This window comes from Paroedura picta, chromosome 8 (assembly GCF_049243985.1).
Source record: "Paroedura picta isolate Pp20150507F chromosome 8, Ppicta_v3.0, whole genome shotgun sequence".
NCBI classification, from domain to species: Eukaryota; Metazoa; Chordata; class Lepidosauria; order Squamata; family Gekkonidae; genus Paroedura; species Paroedura picta.
The window spans coordinates 70491758-70514973 of NC_135376.1; the positions used below are offsets into that span (position 1 = coordinate 70491758).

The 23216-nt window shown below is 38.7% G+C and overlaps 1 protein-coding gene across 3 annotated transcripts in view; it reads right to left on the minus strand.

The window, feature by feature from the left end:
* Positions 1 to 4647: 4647 nt before the first annotated feature.
* Positions 4648 to 23216, minus strand: part of TNKS2 (tankyrase 2) — a 38373-nt gene continuing 19804 nt past the window's right edge. The window contains exons 15-27 of one of the 3 annotated variants that reach the window (XM_077350311.1): positions 22563 to 22728; positions 22117 to 22336; positions 20544 to 20653; positions 17525 to 17713; positions 15824 to 16073; positions 15303 to 15385; positions 13601 to 13721; positions 12826 to 12923; positions 11603 to 11677; positions 9991 to 10096; positions 8865 to 9051; positions 6823 to 6979; positions 4648 to 6566 (exon numbers count right to left, since the gene is read on the minus strand). In XM_077350311.1, coding sequence (XP_077206426.1) covers positions 6504 to 6566; positions 6823 to 6979; positions 8865 to 9051; positions 9991 to 10096; positions 11603 to 11677; positions 12826 to 12923; positions 13601 to 13721; positions 15303 to 15385; positions 15824 to 16073; positions 17525 to 17713; positions 20544 to 20653; positions 22117 to 22336; positions 22563 to 22728 — 1825 coding nt within the window. In that variant the 3' untranslated portion in view covers positions 4648 to 6503. The remainder of the gene's footprint in view (positions 6567 to 6822; positions 6980 to 8864; positions 9052 to 9990; positions 10097 to 11602; positions 11678 to 12825; positions 12924 to 13600; positions 13722 to 15302; positions 15386 to 15823; positions 16074 to 17524; positions 17714 to 20543; positions 20654 to 22116; positions 22337 to 22562; positions 22729 to 23216) is intronic. The other 2 variants (XM_077350313.1, XM_077350312.1) reach the window with 2 other exon arrangements.

The window sequence follows — 23216 nt, forward strand, 5'->3', positions numbered from 1 at the left end:
AGTTCCTGCTAAGCCCCTGCAAGCCCCCTTTCGTGGCATAAAAGATCCTATGAGAGCTCGCAGTGGGGTAGGAAGGAGGGAATGTGGGTCTGCACAGAAGATATCAATGAACAACAGTGACAGGTATTTTCTTCTTCCAACTTTCATGCAGCCTCACATAGGGACTATTAATGAGCCACTCTCATTAACGAGGGGGTGAATCTTTCACTGGAACAACGCTTGTAGGATAGTCATGTCAACATCTGCCTCTTTCCTCACCTGATGCAAACTGCGGCCCTCCAGATGTCCATGGACTACAATTCCCAGAAGCCCCTGCCAGCATCCGCTGGCAGGGGTTTCTGGGAATTGTAGTCCATGGACATCTGGAGGGCCGCAGTTTGACTACCCCTGATCTAAAGCATAATGTTTCAAAAATGTCTCTGCTGTTGAACAGACTGCTGCCTGAGAAGAATATACTCAGCTATCTGGCTGCCTGGCAGTTCTTTCTCATAGTGGAGAGGAACGAATCAGTGGACTGTGAAAAAAAGAGCTGCTCCCTCAAAGGTGGATCTTCAACCTTATGGCAAGTCTCTAGGTGGAGAGCAATACTGTGTAGTTATGAGTTACTCTGGAGAACCGTAGCAGGGACCATAGATCTGGCTGATACATCTGTGGCATGCCTGCCCATGTTAATCTCTTGTTTCAAGAACTTAATTGCCTCAAACTGAATAAATTTAGCAAGGAACTTGGATCTGTCAGGTAATTTGTCTTAAGTACTGGGACTCTCCCAGAGGAAAACTTGGTAGCATTCCATAATTACTTACTAATTTGAGACTCAGAAATTGACAGAGGATGAAGCATATAACTTCCTCCCCAAAGAGTCAAGAAGGCGGTTTCCCTGGTCTGCTGGAAATGAATGCTGGCCAAGTCTTTGGTGTGCCTGCCTGTCTTCTGTGACTAGGATTGTTGGTGCGTGGGCAGAAACTCGCAGGAGTCCTGTTTTACTTTGTATAAATACTTGATCTTATGAGGCGTGGCTTCGATGGAGTGGTTTCTGCCTAATTGGAACAATGAGGCTCTCCAAGATCATAAAACCAACTATTCCTGGGGTGTTTTCTAAACTGGAGATATCAATATTAAACACTTTTGCCATACACAGCCTTTGTTCTCTGGAGAGATGGAGATTTTTACTAGGAGATATTGGAATTGGATCTCCTACAGTATCATCAGGTGATGAAACTACAAAATGCTGTGGAGACCTCTTCCTCTGATTTATGGTATGGAAATCGGGGTGATATCCGACATATCTGTTTGAATAGGACAACAACATATAGTAAGAATGCTAAGGAGGGACACCAGTAGCTAAAATAAAAGAGGTCCTGATTCTGAGGGCACTAGTTATGCTACAGGAATGCTAGGTTGTCAAATGCACCTGAAAAGGAACCAGTAAAGGAGACTAGATGAGGTCATGGGGGGAATCAGGATGACATCTTGGTTGGGCTCCAGACCCTTGGAAGACTTGACACTTGCTGACCTGGATGTGCATTTTTTCTTTCCCTTATGCTTTTATTATTTTTTTTTTACTTAAGCATCTTAGCAGGAGGTTCCAAATGAGATAAGTCATTGGTTGAGGGTCCTGGGGAGTGTGAATGTGGGTGCCTAGATTTGGCTTCTGGGGTGACAAAAGTGGCTCGTTGGAGGAATCAGAGTAATCCTGATAGTTGGACCCCCCAGGAACTGAACAGACTCATAGAGGCCCAGAATGGGGTTTAGTAGTTGGGGCCAGAAGAAGGGGGCCCAAGACAGTCAGAATCATGCTTGACAAAGCTTTCTCCCTCAGCACAATTTTAACCTCTATGCCCTGATCTGACTCAGTCTTCAGGTTAAAGCACTGACAAATTGGACAAGATAACCATGTTATGGGCCTCTCCTAGGCACCGGAGGCAGAAGTCATTCTCATAGTCGTGTGTCATTCTTGCTGCACATTTAGAACATTTCTTAAATAGTGCCTTGGACACCATAAGGAGGGATCACAAGCACAACTGACCAAGAGAGCCCACAAGATAGATTCTGGAGGATATGCAAAACAATCCTTCAAAGAAGAACATGAGTCTATATTGTCCACAATGATGACATCAATGAAGTTCACTAGAAATCTTCCTATCCTTTTGGTGGTGAACATGGAACTGTGGAGGGGGGTGCCTGCCATCAGAGCATGTGCCAGCTTTGAAAGGGATGGGGCATCCCCTCTGGAACTTAAGCTAGAAAGAAAATGTCCATGGCTAGCCTGTGCAGTCCCAGTGTGGGGCTGCACAGGAAGATGGAAATGAACCCTAACTTACCGACTTGTAACCTAAGTTTCAGACACTAGACACAGGCGGCTTTGAATCTCACTTCTATGAAGACTTAGGTTCCCTTTCAGTGCTAAAACTGCAACCCAGTTAATTTAGTAAAATAGAAGAGTGTCAAGCTCAGATGTCTGCCTAGAACTTTACAGTGGCCCGAGTTATTTACTTCCTTGGCGGACAACAAAAGGATGCAAGCAGCGTCAATGCAGGGGATGGGGAGAATGGGTGGGAAGCGTATTAAAATGAGCCGAGGACAAAACAAATGTGATAAGTCAGAGCCATATGCAAATGGCTGCATGCCCTAAAAAGTCTAATCGTATCAAGAATGCCCAGGATGTTAATTTGTCCACCTTTCACAACTCATAAATCTATCCTCCCATGCAAAGCCAGCCTGCCAAATGCCATCAAGAAGGGCTGCTTTCAGGCTGGCAATTTCAACGTAGCTGCTTGAATCACGCCTCAGTAAAGACTCATAAAGAGCTTTGTGTGGGGAAGACTTCAGAGCAGCTATTCAGATTTTGCCTCAATAGAGGAAAACAGTGGGAAACGTGAATGACTGATTGTCAGAACTGGTGGTCTCTCTTGTGCTGCCTTTGGCATACTGAGCAATAGACTTCTCTTTCATTTCAAGCCCTTAGCCTGCCAACAAACCTGCAGAGCCCCTGAACTACTAAACCACTAGCAATTACTATGGCTTTTAGTATCTTACAAACACAGTGAAAGAGTGGGTTTTTGAAAATCTTATATTAGCTTATGAACCAAGAACTTTGTTTTTAAGGCTGCACGTTGTATTCATTCCACTATTGTTTAAAAAGCTCCTTTCCAGCAGAGACGCTCCCAGATGTTGTGCTTGCCTAAAACAAAGCTTGTTGGGGGCATAATAGCTTACTTCTAGAACGGTATTAATCACTATGTGTGTGTTCAGTATGCTGCAGTTTGTATGGCACATACAATTGACAAGAGATTTCACTGTGCATACTGGTTATAATCTTGAAGCACCATTCACATTACTTTTTTATATACTGACATTACTGTATGCAGAGCTTTATACAAGCAAGAAACTTGGTCTTGCTCCTGAGCTTATAATTAAACACGGTAAGTGGGGTGTGGCCAGGACTACCAAGGACACAACATGGACAACATTCCAGCCCCCCACCCCCAATCAGCTTTAAGGATCCTGGAAAATCAGGCATTTAGTGTTCATGCCATACTTGGATTAAGTTAGGGTGGCATGACTGGGAGGGGGAAAGGGGAACAAAACAGTGGGAGAAGTAAATGTCATTCTCAGAACGATAAATCATGCCACTGACCAGGGAAGAACCAAATTATGGCTCCGCACTGCTGGGATATACTCAACCGTATTAAAACCATGGCTTCTCAAGAATTCTAGAATATGCAGATTGATAATATCAAAAAATTACATCTGCAGTAATTTGCTCCTCAAATTGTTTTATCTGTTACATTTTTCACCAGAATTCATGCCCCTCATCCCATTGTACTTCTAGTGTTTTTTTTAAAAAGCAGCTTTCTTGCCTTCCATAAAATTTTGGACTGCTGTTATTTGGATTGTTTGGGCATTCTCTAGTCTGCAGGATTTGTTCATCAACAGTGAAGATAACGGCACTAATACTTCATCCAGCTTTTGAAAAACCTCCAGCTTTCTTGAAAGAATCTGAGTGTCCTGCTATAATCTCTTTCATGGCATATGAATTGTTAGGTGTGTAAATGTGAGCATGTGCTTTTAATAGTTATTGGGGGGGAAATACCATACCAATCAGCTCTCACAGCATAGATCATGTCTTTATCACAGGCAAAATCTCCTGCCCCAGACCCATCATTCAGATGCTAACATGTCAGTGTGTGGTGCCCCCTGCTGTTACAAAACCCTCCAACAACCCTGTACAGTTAAATACTGGCCTTTTGTGTGTGTGTGTATGTATGCATGTCTGTGTGTGGGGATTTTCTGAAAGAACAGATTCTAAAGGAAATATGCTGGAGGCATTCTCTGGACAGTGTGTATGCAATGCCATGTTCCTAGTGGCATTTCTTAGTGGGAATGACAGCAAGCAATTTCTTTTCATATGCCACTCCAAATCATGTTTTTGGGAATTCTAATGAAATTTTCCCCTCTGGCAATGCAAGAACTGAGACATCAACCCACATTTCAACTATACAGAGGCTTCACCATCAACTATGGAAGGGCTAGAAATACAGTACATTGTTTTTAATTATACAATCATAATTGGAATTACTATTTCCCATATTCTTGCCCAGTATACTTAGATATATATATAGAGAGATTTGCAGTCATAACACCGTATTATCAAAAGCGTGAAAATGAAATTTATTTAGGGTTGAATGGTATGGAATGTGGTACAATACACAGAAGACACTTCAAGATGAGCATAACGCTAATTGCACAGGAGGCTAGGATTTCACCTCAAGCCAACATAATCTCAAAACCATTCTACCTTCAAAAGTGACGATATGTCATGCAATTTTTTAAAAAAAAATTCTAACCAACTTTATGGTACCATTTAAAATGCTACCATACCACTGTAATTTACATCATATTAAATAATAATTCCTGAAGAATGAAATTCTTCAGCAAGGAAACTAATAACTCAATGCTTAAATCATAGATTTTTGCATGAACATCAGATCTGGCCATTTGGTAAAGCTAGGGAGTGGAAAACATGCTGCAAAAAAGTACCATACAAATTAGACCCCTTTTATATTCAGTCTGTATTGCCTGGAGCAGCAAGTGCATCATGTGGTGGGTTAATAAAGGTTCCCACATGATTTTGGAACAATTCATGCACTGACTTCATTCATGTGCACTACAGTTACTTAAGACATCACAATATGAACAAGACTGTTCAAGCAGTCTTGGCAGACTCTCTTTGAACTATGTGATAATTATTCATAATCAAATTATAGCATGGGTCAGAATCCTATACGCTGAAGAAGCCAATTAAAATATAATTTAAAATTAGAATGAAATTATGTATGATTATATATACACAATGTCTTTGAAATGATTAGGTCATTCTACATGGAGCTAAATGAATAAAGAATGCAGGAAAAGGGGGAGGGGGTTAAGAAGTTGCCAGTGTCTCACAATGCAATCCTATCAAAAGTTACTCTAGCCTAAGAGGACAAAACTGTAGCTCTCCAGATGTCCCTGAACTACAATTACCATGAGCCACTGCCAGCATGATGGTAACTGTAGTCCATAGACATATGGAGAGCCACAGTTTGGCCACCTCTGCTCTAGTCTAAGCTTACTGAACTCAATGGGATTTAGAGAGGAATAAATGCACTGGACTGCACTGTCAGGTTCATAACTTTCACAGGAAGCTGGCTAACTAGGTATAGCTAATTAATGCAGTTCTAGTCTTGTATCGATAAAAGAGAAAAATAAAGTACACTGCTTTCAAATGAAATATACTCCCAAAATTTAGCTGCACTGTGGATAGATAGCTACTCTGCTCACTTCTGCCAACTGAAAATTTTAACCTCTGGTAGATTTGTTCAGGAACTGGAATGTTCTATCCAAGTACACTGGAATGTGTGCTATTTTATGAACATCTATTGGAACATCATTATTGTGTTTGAATGTTGGGCACTTCTTCCTGACTGACAAGACCTGGCAACTCACAAGGCCCTTCAACCCACTGTATGTGGTGAAATGCAGATGATTAATGCAATGACTGGAAGAAGAATTGCATATGCTGCAATTCTAACACACACACATATTACAAAACAATGTAAATAAATACCAAGCTAGTAGAAAAGCTCTTATTTACAGTTTTACAAATGACTCTGTGTAAATGTAGAGTTTTAAAGAACACAGTATTAGTAAAATGAGTTCCTGTATTGCAATACAGTTTTAAATTTCACTGTAATCGCATATAGAAAACATAGTTCAAGTTAATTGTTGTTATATAATTTAGTACAGACAAAACCAGTATCACCTGGGATGAGATCTGTTAAAGTGCTGAAAAACGTTTTTGAAATTGTAGAAAACTTACTATACATTTATTAAAGCTTTACCAAAGTCAAAATGTTAGATTTTATTCACATTTTCGGCCACAATGCCCATGGGATGGGATACAATTTTTCAGCAATTCAGTACACTCTTCACTTTGATCTCTTTGCCAAACATTTGCTGTTTCAAGCTTCTGTGGTGGCTTCAGGCTTCACAATCTGGTAAGTAATCAAATATTCAGGATAGGCCTGAAAGATAGGTGAGATTAATTATACTTTCCTCTTTTCAAGAACATATCACAGAGTTGTTGCACAAGATGAACAATAATTGCTTGATAAGGAAAAATGGCTGAGGTGCTAATTTTGAAGAAGCGAAGAACCCTGAGCCTTGAAAATCTAGTTCCCTTATGGAAAGACAAAGATACAGACCCCAAGAGAGCTATGAACAAGCTTGCAAATTTAAAGAAAAACCAAGGTTTGGAAAAGAAAACAAAAAATACACTACCTGCTCTCCTCTGTAAATGACATATTCTGCTAAAGCTAGTCCATTTACACTAGGCCGACCAGTAACTGAATGGTGTCCTGGAGGAGAATGAGCCATTTTCATTGCACTGAACTGAAGAAAAGACTTGCCCAAAGTAACACGGCAAAACAGCAACTGCCTATATTAAAAAAACAACCAAACTTTTACTCATAACGCGTGAAAGTAAAAAAAAGAAAAAGCTAACAATTTAAAATATGAAAGCAAGCCAAGAAAAAAGGAACATGTAGTTTTTATATCAATGTAAAATCTTACTGAAACCAAGTGTGCCATTTTTTGGGGTCTCAGCTCTCACTCTCAGATTCACTGCACAGGATTATGACTGATGAGCATTCAGTTTGGTCATGCTCCAACCTCATCTTGCTTGATTACTGTGCACTGCTGTATGTACAGTGACCTTTATACTAGTTAGAAATGGAGAGGCGAGGCTGGGGGCTAGTGCAACTTAACAAGTACGTTTAGGTGCCGCACAAATATTAAATTTTCTAGTATTTGATAGCACTTTACTGTTATTGCATTTATTGTTTTATTTTTTATTCGTGGCTTTTAGTATTTGTGTTTGTTGAGTATTGCAAAGTATGTTGGGCAAAACTTGGAAAGATGACCTAAGATTCTAAACATGTACAATTATGTAGGTAGGATGCTGCCGCCACAGTACTTAGCACAATTACTTCTATGATTTGCTGCTCCTTTTATAAAATGTACCAGTGCCAATGATATTCTGATTTTAAATATTTATTAATATTGTTATTATTTTTAGGCTTCCAGTTGTATTGGAAGCCATACTGGATGCTACGTAACTGAGGTAAGGCAATAAATAAGTATTCCATATAAATAAAGACAGAAAGAAAAAGCTCATATGGCTTCGGTGAAACTATCCTGAACTGCTAACTAGCAGAGTTCAGTTCAGCTGAGTCCCCAAGCAATGACACTAACAAGCACATTTTGCAAGCCTCTTTCTGGCACTCACAAATAATTTAAATCAGCTGTATGACGACGACAACAATCTATTAGATGGATATGTTCTGTCTGTTTTCTGCATTGGCATTTTCGTGCCTTAAAATGACAATAACATAAAGCACAAACAACATATGGCCTGAGTCCTACTCCTTGTTTATTGAAGGTCCTTGCTGTCTGATTTTTTAGAAATCTTTGTTCTCCACTTAGAATCTGGGCAGGATAGGTGGGATCAATAATGAAATAAATACAAATAAAAATGCTCTGGCCAAGATTAGGCTACCCTACCAGGCAAGCCTCTGATTAAGTAGACAGGATAAAAAATCAAACTTACAGAACCCTGAAGTTTTCAAGGATATCATCTTGGCTGGTGCCTTTTTATTTTTTAAACCCTTCTATTTGTTTTTAACAATGATAATCTGGAAAAGTATGACTTACAAGAGAACAGCTGTAGTGCACCAGATTTAAACAAACTTTAACTGATTATCTGAAGTGGACTTAGGGTTGGATCCAGACTAAATTTTCTGTTAATTGAGAAGGAGGATTTCCAGTAATCTGCCCCTCATGCTGTTCCTGAGTGTCTCCCGTCCCCCCAGAAGTAGCATTTTGGAAGCAATCAGTGGCTGCAGAAGTACAAGGAAGGGAAATAAACAAGTGCCTCCTATTAAAAGAAAATTCAGCCTGAATCCAAACCTTAAGAATAGCTAAAAGCATTTAGCTTTCTGATAATGGGAAATTAATGTTATTAGGCAGATCACATGCAATGATTTTGGATTCATCAGCAAACTTAGCTCATTTGTATAAACAGATGACTGCAAGCAGTGACTGACTGCAAGCAGTGGAAGAAGGGAAGGAACCTGATTTTATTTTTTTGCCATGGACAATGTTTGCTATATTGAAATGAATTTGTAACGGCTTATACATGTATGTGTTTATCTGATGTAAAGGTGATAGCAAAAGCTAAACTGAAAAGCTAAAGCTTAAAAAATGCAAGGTGTTGAACAGCTTTGACCAATTTTAATACAGTTCGTAAAATTACTGGAACTTACCTATGACAAACGTAACAAGACCTCTCTTTGTGTATTGGGCAACCAGTACCACCACCAATACCATACACATACTGATTGCTTTTGGAAGAATTCTCTGCAAAATAAATGCCAGCTCCAAACATTCCACCTATGTAGGCATGTCTTTCATCAAAACCCTTGTGAATAATTGCATTCACAAAAGGGGATCCTGCAAGCACATTAAAATACAAAACGCTGTTTTTGCCATTGTTAATACTGAATAGTGTGCCACACCGATTACAATAATACGTTTATATTATTAATAAGAATTATTATACTTAAGTTTTGGAACCAAGGCCTAACCATGCCTAATAATACTGCCACATTACAACAGGAGTGAAGTTTGCTTCAGATTTGCATTATCTGGATATGGCCTGACATTAAAACAGGTCTATCAGCTAAGCACTACTTTGGACTAAATTGGGTGGTGGGTGGAAATGAACCCTGGAATCACCCAGACTAGCTCATACCACTAATACCTGCCTCAAGACAAAGTGTATTTATGGCTGATTGAGATGCAGCAGACTGCAACCCAACAGACTGCACATTAACAAGATGGCAAATATCGGAGGCTGATTCTCAATCTTGCTATTCTAAGTATCCTGAGCTACAGGAGGTTATTGCCAAACATCTTTGCTTAATGTACTTAATCTTTCCTAACTGTGCTTGTTGGGAAACTTTACACTCTCTGTATTTAAAACCATGGAAATGCAGGGTTTTCACCATGGGGGCTCTGGTGTTGGTGACATGCACTATCCAAAAAAGTCTGCTTGTGCCATTCCACAGCTATTTTTAAAGTACACAGCTTTGTTAAAACAGGTGTTTTGGGACATTTTGTTAAAACACAGGCTAGTTGTCTAAATAATTTTGTCTGAGTTTGCATGGGCCAACACAGGAAGAAGAAATTATGAGCCCTGATTGACTCAGGATTCTTTTAACTGATTTCAGTTTCCAATGATAAATAACAAAACCAGAGGCTGGTGTGGGTTATCAAGTGATCCACCTCTGTGACCCTCTACTCTACAGACTCCTCCCACTCCAGATACAGGAGGCGGACTGGGCAAAACACAAAGTCCATGCCTTCTAAACATAAATGTAAAGCACTTACCGTGAAATAACATCCTTTCATTAGCATGATTATGATTCTCTTCAGACACTTCTTTCCTTCTATGAGTATATCTTTCCCAGAGTTTTTTGTTGCACACTTTTTGTATCTAGAACAAGAACCCCCCCCCACAAAGTCATAAGAATTTCATTTTGTTGTCATCAGCCAGTTTAATTATAACAACCATTTTATAATCAGTGTTCATTTGGAACTGCACATCTACAAGCTTGTACTCATTATTAAACATATATAAGAGGGAATTGATACCTGTAACTGTTTCAGACACAAAAATAAAATCCCTTTCCCCACTCATCATCATAATTAACATCACTATAAAACCTGTCTTAATATTTTTACCCCGTTTCAACCTTAGCTAGGCCTAGTCCACAGAACAGCTTAACTTCAGGATACAACTGAACAGGTAAGTAATATCTTGTACTTGAAACCCAACGACCAGCATACAATACACACCTACACACTTCCAGCTATTGCTCAGTGGACACCATACAGTCTACCATCTACAGCTAAGCTCACTGAAATGGCATTTGTTCTAATTCCTTGGACTCACACCTGGAAAATGTCTATCAGGCTTTATTTAACAAATACAACACTCACTCAAAAAAGAAGACAGATTTATTAATAAGGCTGCAATGGTACTACAATGGCCTATGTGGGAGTTGGCATGTGCTTTGGATTGCTTTAAATTGTTCCTTGCACACTGGCCTCAAAGGGCTGGTGCTGAAGACCAGCTGTCATCAGGTTGGGATTTGTTTTGTGGTGTTCCATAAGGCCCTGTCCTATCCCCCACACTATTCAATCTCTATGCAAAGCCCTTATGAGTAATCATTTGTGGTTTTAGAGTTGGCTGTCATCCAATATGCTGATGTCACCGAATTCTATATTTCTTTATCCAAATCACCTGGTGACATGGTAGATGTCTTGAGCTGCTGCTTGACTGCTGTGGCTAAATGGCTAAGCATGACTAAATTGAAACTGAACCCAAGTAAGATGGTGGCAACACTGCTTGGGAAGGCTGAGGCCCTGCTGGATACTGTGCTTCCTGACATCTGGTGGGGTCCAGAAAATGTTTTTCAAGCTGACAATAACGAAAGCTTTATTGAAACAATAGAACGAGTTCCTAGGTATAAAACCTCATTTTCGTTTTTACTTAATCAGTGAGCTTATTTCTTAATTTGTTTTTTTCAAGGATACTAATAAAGTCTTCAACACACTTATATTTATACCGTATATTTTAAGACATAGAATAATAATAAAAGTTGGTTCTTATATGCTGCTTTTCTCTACCCGAAGGAGTCTCAAAGCGGCTTACAGTCGCCTTCCCTTTCCTCTCCCCACAACAGACACCCTGTGAGGTGGGTGAGGCTGAGAGAGCCCTGATATCAATGCTCGGTCAGAACAGCTTTATCAGAGCCCAAGGCCACCCAGCTGGCTGCATGTGGGGGAATGTAGAATCGAACCTGGCTTGCCAGATTAGAAGTCTGCACTCCTAACTACTACACATATGACTTGTGTCTATTAATATCAAAGATCCATGAAGGTAACTATCTTAAAAATGCACAAACAATGACTTCTGGGTGAGAGATCTGTACATTACCTTTAAGATGTTATATCTGTTGAAAACCCCACCAGCATGCCCACCATCTCTGTGTTCTCTAACAGTGCTCTGCATCTGAAAAGTAGGGAAGGCAATCTCTAACCAAAGCATTAAGCAGTGCAATGAAAACTTGTTTAGCTTTCCAAATGCAATGTAGCTTCAACCAATCTATACTACCACAATGGATTTTATTATTTTTCTCCCAAGCATAATGAACTGGATTCAAATGAGAAGCAGCTACACAGTGGCTGCTTTAAAGCAATCCAAGTGAACGGATTCACACGGAGACTCAGGTATACTGGTTCACATTTTGGATTACAGTATAATAATATGAGTTAATTAATATTAGTGAATATGTTAATATGCTAAGGTGAATATGTGGGGCGATAAGATGTTTAACATGGAATAAGCAGTAATGATTAAATTTAATAATGTAGTGGTAAAATAGTTTAGTTATAAAATATTTAAAGTAAACTATTAATTGTTAACTAAACAAATAGACAAAGTACAACACTATTAAATATAAATTGTGATGAGAAGAAGCCAGGGAGAATTCTTTTGCTTTTTGTGTATAAATATATATTATACAATTAATAGCAATCTTTAAATGTTATGATTTGCTATATATAATCATTTTCTGTTCTGCATGTCTGCCCATTGTTCTTTTAAAATAAAAAAAAATCTATATACACTTTTTCAAATGGAGAAGAACACTAAGCTTAATAGTGAAGCAGCTAAGGCAGTGGTTCTCAGCCTTCCTAATGCCGTGACCCTTTAATACAGTTCCTCCAGTTGTGGTGACCCCCAGCCATAAAATGATGCAAGTGTTCTTTCACAGAAATTAAACCGAAACTGACCAATGGCGTGAAGATCCATTGTTCATGATTGTATATAAATTGGTTTTCCCCCCGGGGTTTCTCAGTTCAGTTCTGCCTCTTGTCCCACCATGCCAATCTTGCTCTTTTTTGCTGCTCCCAGCAGATGAACGCTCTATCTCGATCTATCCCGCAAGGCTGTTGTTTGGATGGCGCCCTCCTCCCCACGGCCAAGCTGCTTGCCCTGCTGCAACCCCTGTGTAAGGGCCATTCGACCTCCAGATTGAGAACCACTGAGCTAAGGCAATGAAATGAAATCTAAATTCATTAAAATCTGTAAAAATACAGTCAAACACTCCACTAGAGCTTTTTGTTTTTCTCTGCAGGACTATGAATCTAATAATATACCTCTTCTTCCACGGACTGAAACTCTTTATCATCAGGAGAAAGATCTATGAGGATAGTTCCACTTCCAGAAGTATTCAAAGTCAGGTAGGGATTAAGACCTATGAGTAATATGTAAAACAATAACCTCAGCTAATATTTAAACTTAAGAAGCCCAATTTTAAAATAACCATTTTGACAGGACAAAAATAAAGTGCAATGCATCTTATGACATCCAAGAATCTTGCTTTTGAGTTTCTACATTTCAAAATGCATAAGGAGACATAAGATTACTAAAAATCAGGTGGGGGAAAAATTTACAATCACAGAAGATTGCATCAATTTATAAAATATAGTGCAGCCTATCTCAAATAGAACACAGGAAGAACAATAAATGAAATATCTCAACACAGGGTCTTTTACTCTTTATACTCTGTAGAGTTCATGTAAAAGGGGTTTGTGAAAAACAAACTTTGACAGCCAAAGCTGCAGAAGAACCAAGAGGCACTTTCTTATTTCGTTTTATGGAGCATCCTCATTTCTTATAAAATCATTAGTGATCCTTCCAAGGTTGACTAGCTGATCACTTCTTCAAAAGATGCTTCCACTATAATGAAATCCGGTTCATAAACACAACTGACTTACAGATTACATCACTGGTGAGTCTTTAAAAGATTAGGATTTAAATAAATGTTAACAGTATCATAAAGCAAACAGTTAAGAACAAAAGGGCATCAATCTACATACTTCATACTTTATTAAATCTGAGAAGGAAGAAAAGAAACGCAGTGCAACATACCTTGCTGTCCTGAGATTAATCTTTCAACTCCTTTAATTATTTTGTGTCTATGTCCATAAGCATTAATTCCAATTTCCTTTAATTCTTTGTGCCCCATTTCAACCAGTACATCCAATGTTATCTAAAAAGAATAACAATATATATGAAATGTAATATGTAAAATCTAGGCTGCTGTATGAAGGAAAATCATTAGCTTAGGAAACTTCTAGGTGAAGTGCCTGAGATTAGAGCTCAGCAGGTATGTGAAGTCACATCATGATCAAAGGCTAGTTCCTACCTTTCCTGTAAAGTCACTTCCTCCTAGAAAGTTCCCACCTCAGATATGTTTTCCTCTTCTTTACATAACTTCTATTAACTCTATGATCCTATGCATTTGCTCTTATGTATCTAGTTATGTTTGATTCAATCTTTAAAAGAACCCTCAAAATCCACCCTTTCCTCAGTTTTAAGGGGAAAAATTCAAACTGAAAGTCTATAGAAGGATGACAGCCAATGGCAGTCCCACTCTTCCCCAACCAGCATCTGACCTTTAGTGTCTCGTAGCTTCTACTCTCAATGCTGTGCTATAGCACAGAATTTCTACTGCATAGCACAGGAGTTGTGGAAGTCCTAGAGCATCTGTACCCAACCCTAGGATTTCTGTTTGTCCTTGAATTTGCCCTCTAAAGGCACCATTTCCCCTAGAGAAACAGATTTCTATAATATAGAGATCAGTTATTAATTTTGATTTACATCATTTATAGTGTGCCTTTCTCACTTGGTCTCAAGGTGTATTACACAAAGTAATACTGGGAGGACTCTGGGCACCAGCTGAAGTTGGTATCCTTAACACCCAGTCATTTCCAACCCTTAAGTTTACATGTAGAAAGGAAAACTACTATATAAGCAACAGTACATTCTAATTTTCTCAATAAAACCTTTCTTGGATCTCTTCTAGCTTGTAAAATTTGGCCTTTTAAAAAAAATGATTCTAGTTTAAGTAACAGTTTGAAATTATGGGAAATAATTCTTATTTAGTTTTATGCATAAAACGTGTCCTTCAAAAGCTTATCTATGTGGATTCTTGGATCCTCACCTATAACTAGAAGCCTGTTTATTCCACCAATTGAAAAATAGGCTCTTTGTGAAAGTCCATCTTTAACTTAGTTTGTATTAAGTGTTCTCACAAAAAAAAAATCACAACTTTGTTCCACAAACACCAGAGCCTTCATCTGGTTGAGACTCAGGACAGAGGACAACATTTAAGAAACGATGCAATAAAAACAATATAAACAGTAGCATTCCTTAACTAATCTAAAAATGGATTACAAGCATTAGAAACAATGCAGTAAAGGAAAAAAGACAAAATGCAACAATTGACTTCAATTCTATTCTCATTAGTGGAAAGGAGCTGTACGATTCGACTAATTGTCTTTGCTAGTATGCTTTACTGTAGCATTAATAGACGAATGCAAGACTACCAGAAATTTTGCGAATTGCAACCAGTCGCTGTCAGAAGGTATTTTAAAATCACCATATAACCTATGAATACTACATGGATTAGTTTTCGGTTATATAAGGACAGAATCTCAAAATCATCATAATCTATCCTAAATAGAGGTCATCTTCTCAAACTGAGATGCATATTTCTGATTTTACTTCTGTTGCTCCTGAAAATATACAACTTGTGTGCTTAGTTTCCACATCAATATGGCTTACCTACCTGCTCTCTTTCAAATATATCAATCAAATGATCAAGTCCAAGATTTCTCACAAAATGATTTATGCTGAAATCTACACCTGAAACTGAAGAGGAAATCATATATTAGTGGCATATAAAATGAAATAACATATTTGTCTTGTTCCAAACCCTTTTTGATTAGAAACAACCTTGTCTCCCAGAGCCTTGACTATGCAATGACAATCAAATTGCCCCCAAAAATGTTACACATCTGAAGCATGGAATGATTAGCTGCTGAAATGACCATTTTACTGTCTCTCTTAATCTAGGAGCTTGTCACACAGGAAGTATATTGTTCAAAGAATCATGGCTGATTGTCAAAACTATCACTACCATATCTGAAACACGGTTAAAAAGACATCCATATCTGAGATAAATTTTCCATTCAACATCACATGATGTTGCTGCATTGAGTGCTGATAATTGCTTGAAATCTCTATAGTTCTTAAAGAATCCTATATCTGCAAAAACAAACAGATTCAGTGTCAGAGAGCAAAACTCACCTTCCTTTGTCTCTAAGCCAGTAGCCCCCTCAGCCCCACTTGTACTAACAACTGAGAGCTCAGAAAAGCTACCAGACAAGTTGTCGAGGCTGCTAGCAGCTGACAGGTTAGAAGGGCTGGATGGAACAGAGGAAAGCGAATCAGCTGAAGATCCCGTGTTCTGAGATACATTTATAACCTGAGGTTTGTAACAAGATGGCAAGGCAGAAGGAGGCATGGCAGCTGCCAATAATGCGCTAACATCATCTGCCTGAGAATTAAAAAATGAGATAATTAAACACTCATATGTGAAAAAGAATAGAAACAACTTAAGCATTTCCCATGTACTAGTCTTCTAACAGCAGAACAAAGTTTGAATCCAGTGGCACGTTTAAGACCAACAACGTTTTATTCAAGGTATGAGCTTTCATGGGCATGCACACAAAAAGCTTATACCTTATACCTTAAAGGGGCCCCTGTAAACTTTGTTCTGCTGTTTAAGATCAACACAGCAACACATCTGAATCAGTATTTTAACAGGGCTATGCTGATTAAAAATAACATTTTTATTTTTAAATGTATTTGTAACAAATGTATTTGTAACAAAAATGTAAAGCTAAAATATAAAACTCTTTATAAAAGTGTTTTCAGATGTACTGTCACTGCTTAGGTCTAGAGATTCCGTCTGCATAATTGCTCCAATGCAAAAGGCAGTGTAAAGTTCAGCACAAAGACCTAAGGATGATCCAGATTAAAATCCACAGACAGCCATAAATCTCTAGGGCAGCTCTACACAAAATAACCTGTGTACATCATAACCAATCTCAGAGCCCAGTTGAGAGTATAAACACACATACTTTAAAAAAAAGCATGCTGAAATATTCTACAATTGGTTGATAATCCTCATGTAGGGCAGGGATAGTCAAACTGCGGCCCTCCAGATGTCCATGGACTACAATTCCCATGCGCCCCTGCCAGAGTTTGCTGGCAGGGGCTCATGGGAATTGTAGTTCATGGACATCTGGACGACCATAGGTTGACTACCCCTGGTCTAGGGTATCCCTGAGCAAGCAATGCTGCTGCCTTAAACAATACACTGAATAAGCCATTTCCAGACATGCAACTAGCCAGTCATATTTGCTTTATCAACAAGCATTCTAAATTAATTGTGCATACACTCTGGAACAGCAGTCATGCTAATCTGTACAACAAAGGCCTCTGATGAAACAGGCTGCTGCCTACAAAACCTCCTGCCACAGTAACATCTAAAGTGTCTCAAGACTTTGTTTACATTTAACGCAAAACTGCTTCAGTATAAAGTGTTGGAAATTACATTTCTACTTATAGCACCAGACATTTATCAAGCTCCTGGCTGTCTTGACAAACATAAGTGGGTAAGCTGCACAGAATTTTGTGAGTTATAGCTCCATCAAAGGGATTGGTTAGAGATGTCATTTTAGTAGCCCAAGCTCCAAGCAACACATTAATAAATGAGCTCAAATTCCACAGCCATTGCTTTTCCTTCTCTGGAAAAATGTATTTCAAAAATCTGAAACCAGACCAAATTCCTTATGTCAATCTTCAATATTACTGGAGGAATATCTAATTTTGTTTCATGAAGTGACCCACCATAAAGCTTTTAAACTCCAAAATCTTATGTCCTGGGCCAGCAACCAACAACTAAAGTTTAGTACAAACGTCTAAAAAATTCCCCAAACTTACAGTGACTAGGTCTAATGGCGTTTGTCCTTCCTGGTTTTTCAGAGTAGGATCAGCTCCATGAGCCAATAATAAGGCACAAAGCTGTGTCCTTCCTTTCTGGGCTGCTTCATGTAAAGGTGTGAAAGCCCATTTGTCCGTAGCATTCACACAAGCGTTATACTTTATAAGTAAGGCTGCTACATCTACATGCTGTAAAATAAAATAAATTTATGCAGAATAAAATACCCCTCTATCTTTCTTTAGATTTCCTAAGGAAGCAAATGTTGCAAGAGGGCAGTGCAGGACAATAAGTGAGTTTATTCCTTGGCTGTGAATGTCTCTCACAATAAATGATTGAAAACCTGACTTGTGCAAAGAGATATCCAAAACCACATCCTCTCTCAGAATAAATTTCCAATGCCTATTTCAGTAGTTGTTCTTACTGCATCTTCCTACAGGCATTCCCCCGCCCCCCTTAATTCTAGTATTATTCTTCTATCCCTGTGGGAAGAGGGGTGAAGAAGGGCTGTGCCTTAGTGACAGAGAATCTGCTTTACATGCAGAAACTCCCAGGTTCAGTCAACAGTATCTCCAATTACAGAATCTCTAGTTAAATAGCCTCAGCAGCATGTGATATGAAAGACCTGGCAGGTTTGAGCAGACAATAGTTTGACTAAATACAAGGTAGCAGTTATATGTTCAAGACACAACCCATCTACACACACACACTCCTGGACCAACCAAGCCAATAGTGAGAAAGTTGCAACTTCTCTCAAATGCTAAGGATGAGCAGCACTAAACTTATATAGCAACAGCATAAAAGCCAAAGGATAAGAATCCTTTTTTTTAAGCAGATGAATGCCATCTTTCCCAAAGCTACCTGTCAATCCAATGTGGATTCCTGCAGGCATCTGCAGGTGCAATACTAACATTGTTCTCAGAGGAGCCCAAAGTAGACTGTTATGCTTTATTTGTTTATAACTAGTGTTGGAAATCAGTAGTTGTAATAATCATTAATGGAAGATGGCCAAGTTATTAGAGAGGGATTCCACACTTCCCAGAGAATTACAACGATCAATAAGGTCACCATTTTATTACTTATTAATTATATTATAATCTGTCTTCCTCACTGGGACTTGAGAAAGAATACACAGGTAAAGTCAATACAATCAACAGACAGGGACACTAATAAAAAATAAACAATGCAATATGATCAGGGCTGTAGTACCAACAAGGCACTTAAAATCTTGGTGAAAATCTTGGTGGAACAATCTTCTACCTAAGTTACAAACCGATGTGACAAAGCGAAAGTTCTTAAAGGTGCTACATAACATAATATTGGATAATTCTGGCTCCTGAATTGCACTACAGAAATACAAAACAGTGACATCACACAAACTGATTGTTAACTTGAAAGAACTACATGTGTTTACTATCTAGCATAGGGGTGAGGGGGGGTGTTGATGAAAGAACAGGACCAACAGCAAAGTCACATTAAGTGTCTTTCAATCTACACCCAAGATTGCAATCTCTACACACTTGAGAATACATCCCATTTAACACAGCAGCCATAAGCTAGGGAAACGGAGCCCAGGATGCCTGATTCTAAGTGGCCCAATATACGAGATTCTGCCCCACATCTTCCTAAATATTTATCTCTTTCTGCTAAGTATTCCTTATAAATCAATTTAGTAACTCTTCCAACCTTCCCATAAACAGGGTCAACACTGGTTTTCCCATATGACTAACCCAGTGCTGCTTGACACTGAGATAGCATCTTGCCCAAGGCCACCCAGTGAGTTCACGTCTCAACTGAAACTTGAGCTGCAAACCTTGGTCTCATCTAATCCCTTTGTATGTATTTCATCAGAACCGAATATAATGTGTATAATGCCAGGGCTGTTTGTCAACATTTTTAGCCTAGCACAGTCTTGGCAGTTACCCACCGTGATGGTGATTAGAACAGAAAATAAATCCACTCAGGTTTTGCAGGGATTAGTGAGCCGAGTCAACAGACAACCGAGAGTACTTGTTCTGCAAATAGTGTATCTTAGTATTTCAGCTAATTGAATCAGACATTGCACAAGCAGAGTTAATTGCAACACCGAGTAGGTAACAGTTCTACTGTAAGGCAAATGCCATTGAAGGATCAGATACACCTCCCTTGAAAGCTGACATCTACCACAGAGCTGTTCACACAGGTGAGCCTTCCAACGTGTACACATGGCACTGGGAAAAGTTAATCCATCTTCAACCCACAGCGTGGATCTTAAGAAATAATTCTTTTACAACACAACATTCTACTCCATTAAAAATTCAGAAGAAATGCACTTAAGGGTGTACTATTCCTGTTAACAAGTTTGGTGTCAGGACAGATCCAATTGTATTCAGGAAATAGTACAGAAGCCATTTGCTGATAAAAATTCCTGCAGGAATTCCCAGCAATCAAACACCCTGATCAGTATGAAGCAATGAAACTAACAGAAACCATTTCTAACCGTTTTTTGCTCTCATATCTGGAAAAGCCAGTGCACCTGAATTGAGATGGGGTTGAGAGGCTCTCAAACTATTTTTCTCACCATGAAGAAAACTAATCACATATGTACTTAATGTGGAGACCTCTCTCATCTAAGAAGACAAACTCTCTTTCCACTGGGTTAATTTTGCTGCAGGAACAAGATCCTGACTTAAATCAATGATTACTCATTGCTTCCTGTGGTAAATGCAGAATACACATTCCCCGTTTCCTCCCAAGCAAACCTGAGCAGGAACACAGGATCAAAAATACACCAAAATGGATAAAACAGTCCCCAAAACACACCTTGTAAGTTATCTCAACACTACTGAATGGCTACTGCAAGTAAAATTATGCTCTTATATACCGAACATTCCAAGTTTGACAGCTACATCAATCTGTGTGCAAGTAATGAAACTAATTATGGGATAGAATGGACATCTTCTAAAATGGTTGAAGGCCTGCATATATAATCCTATATATTTTGAGAAATATCATAGCTCCCAAAGATTATAAACTACTTACCCCATAGGATGCCGCATTGTGTAGTGGAATCAGGCCCCCTTTGTCCTGTGCATTAACATCAGCTCCATGTTGTAACAGGTATTCTGCAACCTCCAAATTATTGTAGCCAGCTTGCAGACAATGGGACAAAAATTCAAACATTTAATACAAAATCAGCTAAAAATAAATTTCCAGGGGGAAAAACCTCTACTGTTCACTCCCCCCCCCCCAGCTTTCTTAAAATATAGAATTCTGTCTCTCACTCATTTTTTAAAAACCGATTACAATACAACTTTTGTATACTGCCTTTCCATAGAATTTAGGGTCCCAAAGGGACAGCCAATCAAAGTATTAAAATGCCTTAATACTATTTAAAGAGGACAACCAAAATATTAAAACGGACTTAAAATTATTTAAGGAGGAAAAACAAACATTAGCAAAGAAATGTTTAATCAAACATCACATTTTTTCACCAAGCTGGAAGAAGACAAGATAGAGATGGACATCCCCTTGGAGATGGACTTGCAGAGTTTTGGTGTCATGACCAAGAAAGCCATTTCCTGGGTTGCTACCAGTCTAACAGTTAGGACCTACAAAGGTTGAATGTCTGTATCGTTGTTAAAATTATAATTAATTCTATTGTGCACAATTTTTAATTTTTTAAACATATACCAGTCCTTAACACATATTAAATACATACAGCAGCCAATAAAAGCTCCAAAGTAAGAGTTGTAAAGTATCCAAGCCACTTAATGAAAGAAGATGTCTAGTTTTCAATCATTAGCTCTGTTCCAAAGACTGCCCAACATTTTCAACAGTGTGTTTCCGTAGTGCAATGAGTGAAGAATTGGTGTGTATTAAAACCAGACCTTTGAAGAAGGCCCTATAAGCGCCGAAACGTGTCAGTCTTTTGGTTCACATAATGCATAGCATAATGGTTTGCAATAGCACTATGGACATATGTTTTTAATTCCTATTTTTTTTAAACTATGCACAATAAAATATAATTTTAATAACAATATAGACAAACCTTTGTAGGTCCTGTTGGGTTTTTTTGGTTCTAGTTCTAGTCCTCTCCCCCTTTCGGTTTTTGCCCCCAGTCTAGCCTCAGATGGTGGGGACACCCAAAGCAGTGCCTCTAATGACTGCAATGGGTAGTTAGTTTCATTCAGGGTAAGAATTAATGCATGCAACTCAGTAAGAACTGCCTTGAGGGCAATGGCTATAAATCAGTCCGAAAATTATACTCTGTGTCTTCAGTAGAATGGATCACAGATAAGCAGCGCTGAGAAAAAACTCCAAAAGGAGTCATGCAGCATTTAGTCAGAGTAGATAGCACTAGGCTAGATGGCCCAAAGGTCTCACAGGGAATATACAAGGTACATATGCAAGCCTGGGAAAGTCAAATAACAGGCTATTATTAAATTCTTCCAAACATGATTATTTCTCTTGTCCCTGTACAATGATTTAACAAGTGCATCATAGACCAATATATTAATCAGACGCAGTAGTAGTTTGAATCAACAAGATTTTGCATTTTCCTAAGAAATTCATTACCAAATGATGTAGTATTGTGACACCTGAAAACACCAACCTGCTAAGTGCAGAGGAGTTGAGTGGCGACCTTGCGTATCTCGACAATTTACATTATCAGGAGAACACAATTTCTTCACCCGAGCCAAACAACCTTTCTTTGCCGCATCTAGCAAAGCCGCATCTCCTCGAAGGAGATCCTGAATATCCGTGTCACCATCTTTGACAAGGTCTAAGGCAGTATTCCCATCTCTGTTTTTCTTTGTGGGGTCAGCCCCATGCTATTGTTCATCAAAAAAAAAACCCCAAAAAAGAAAAAACAGAAATGCATATAAAACAAGGGGGGAAATGCAAAATAGGAAACCATATGCACAACAAACTACTGGTGATGTCAGTTTCTATTTATATAAGCACATACAAAGGATCAATACTATTTTAATACCAACATCAAAAAAACTCCAACTGAGCTGAAATGCAGTATGATTTTCAGCTTTGTATGCGACATACCTGAAGCAGAAGTTTACAAATCTCGTATTTCCCTTTTGCAGCAGCTTCATGCAAAGGAGTGAACTTCCACAGATCTGCTACATTCACAACTGCACCATGCTTAACAAGCAGTTCAGCCACTTCATAGTGCCCATAAGAACAGGCATTATGCAAAGGGACAAGGCCTCTGAAAAGATTTCAGAAACATCTGCATCAAACAGCCAGCAGGAAATCTTTGCCTAGCCAACATATTCAGTACATTATAGAAAATACTGAAATTACAAAGACAAAATGGGAATTACAAAGACAAAATCTTCCAGAATTTTTAAGAAGGCCCTTCCCACTCCCTTTCAGCAGGCCTTTGAAGTCTCTGTTGCACAGTCTGTTCCAATCCAACAGTGAAATTAAGATTTGTGTCACAGCCCTATGCGTTGTAGCCCTACCAAATCTACCTTACCCTAGACCTTGTACAGACAAGTAAAAACATTTAGATCACATACTTCAGAAAGTCAGTGCGAATATAATACATCCATTGAAAGTTACACAATTTCATTTTCTGGGATGGATATCAGCCAGAAGACCCCAACTATGCCAGCTGCAACTGTACAGCAACAAAACAGAGTAGACCAGGAGTGGATGAGTGACCTCAAGGGAAAACACTTAAATCATCTTTCT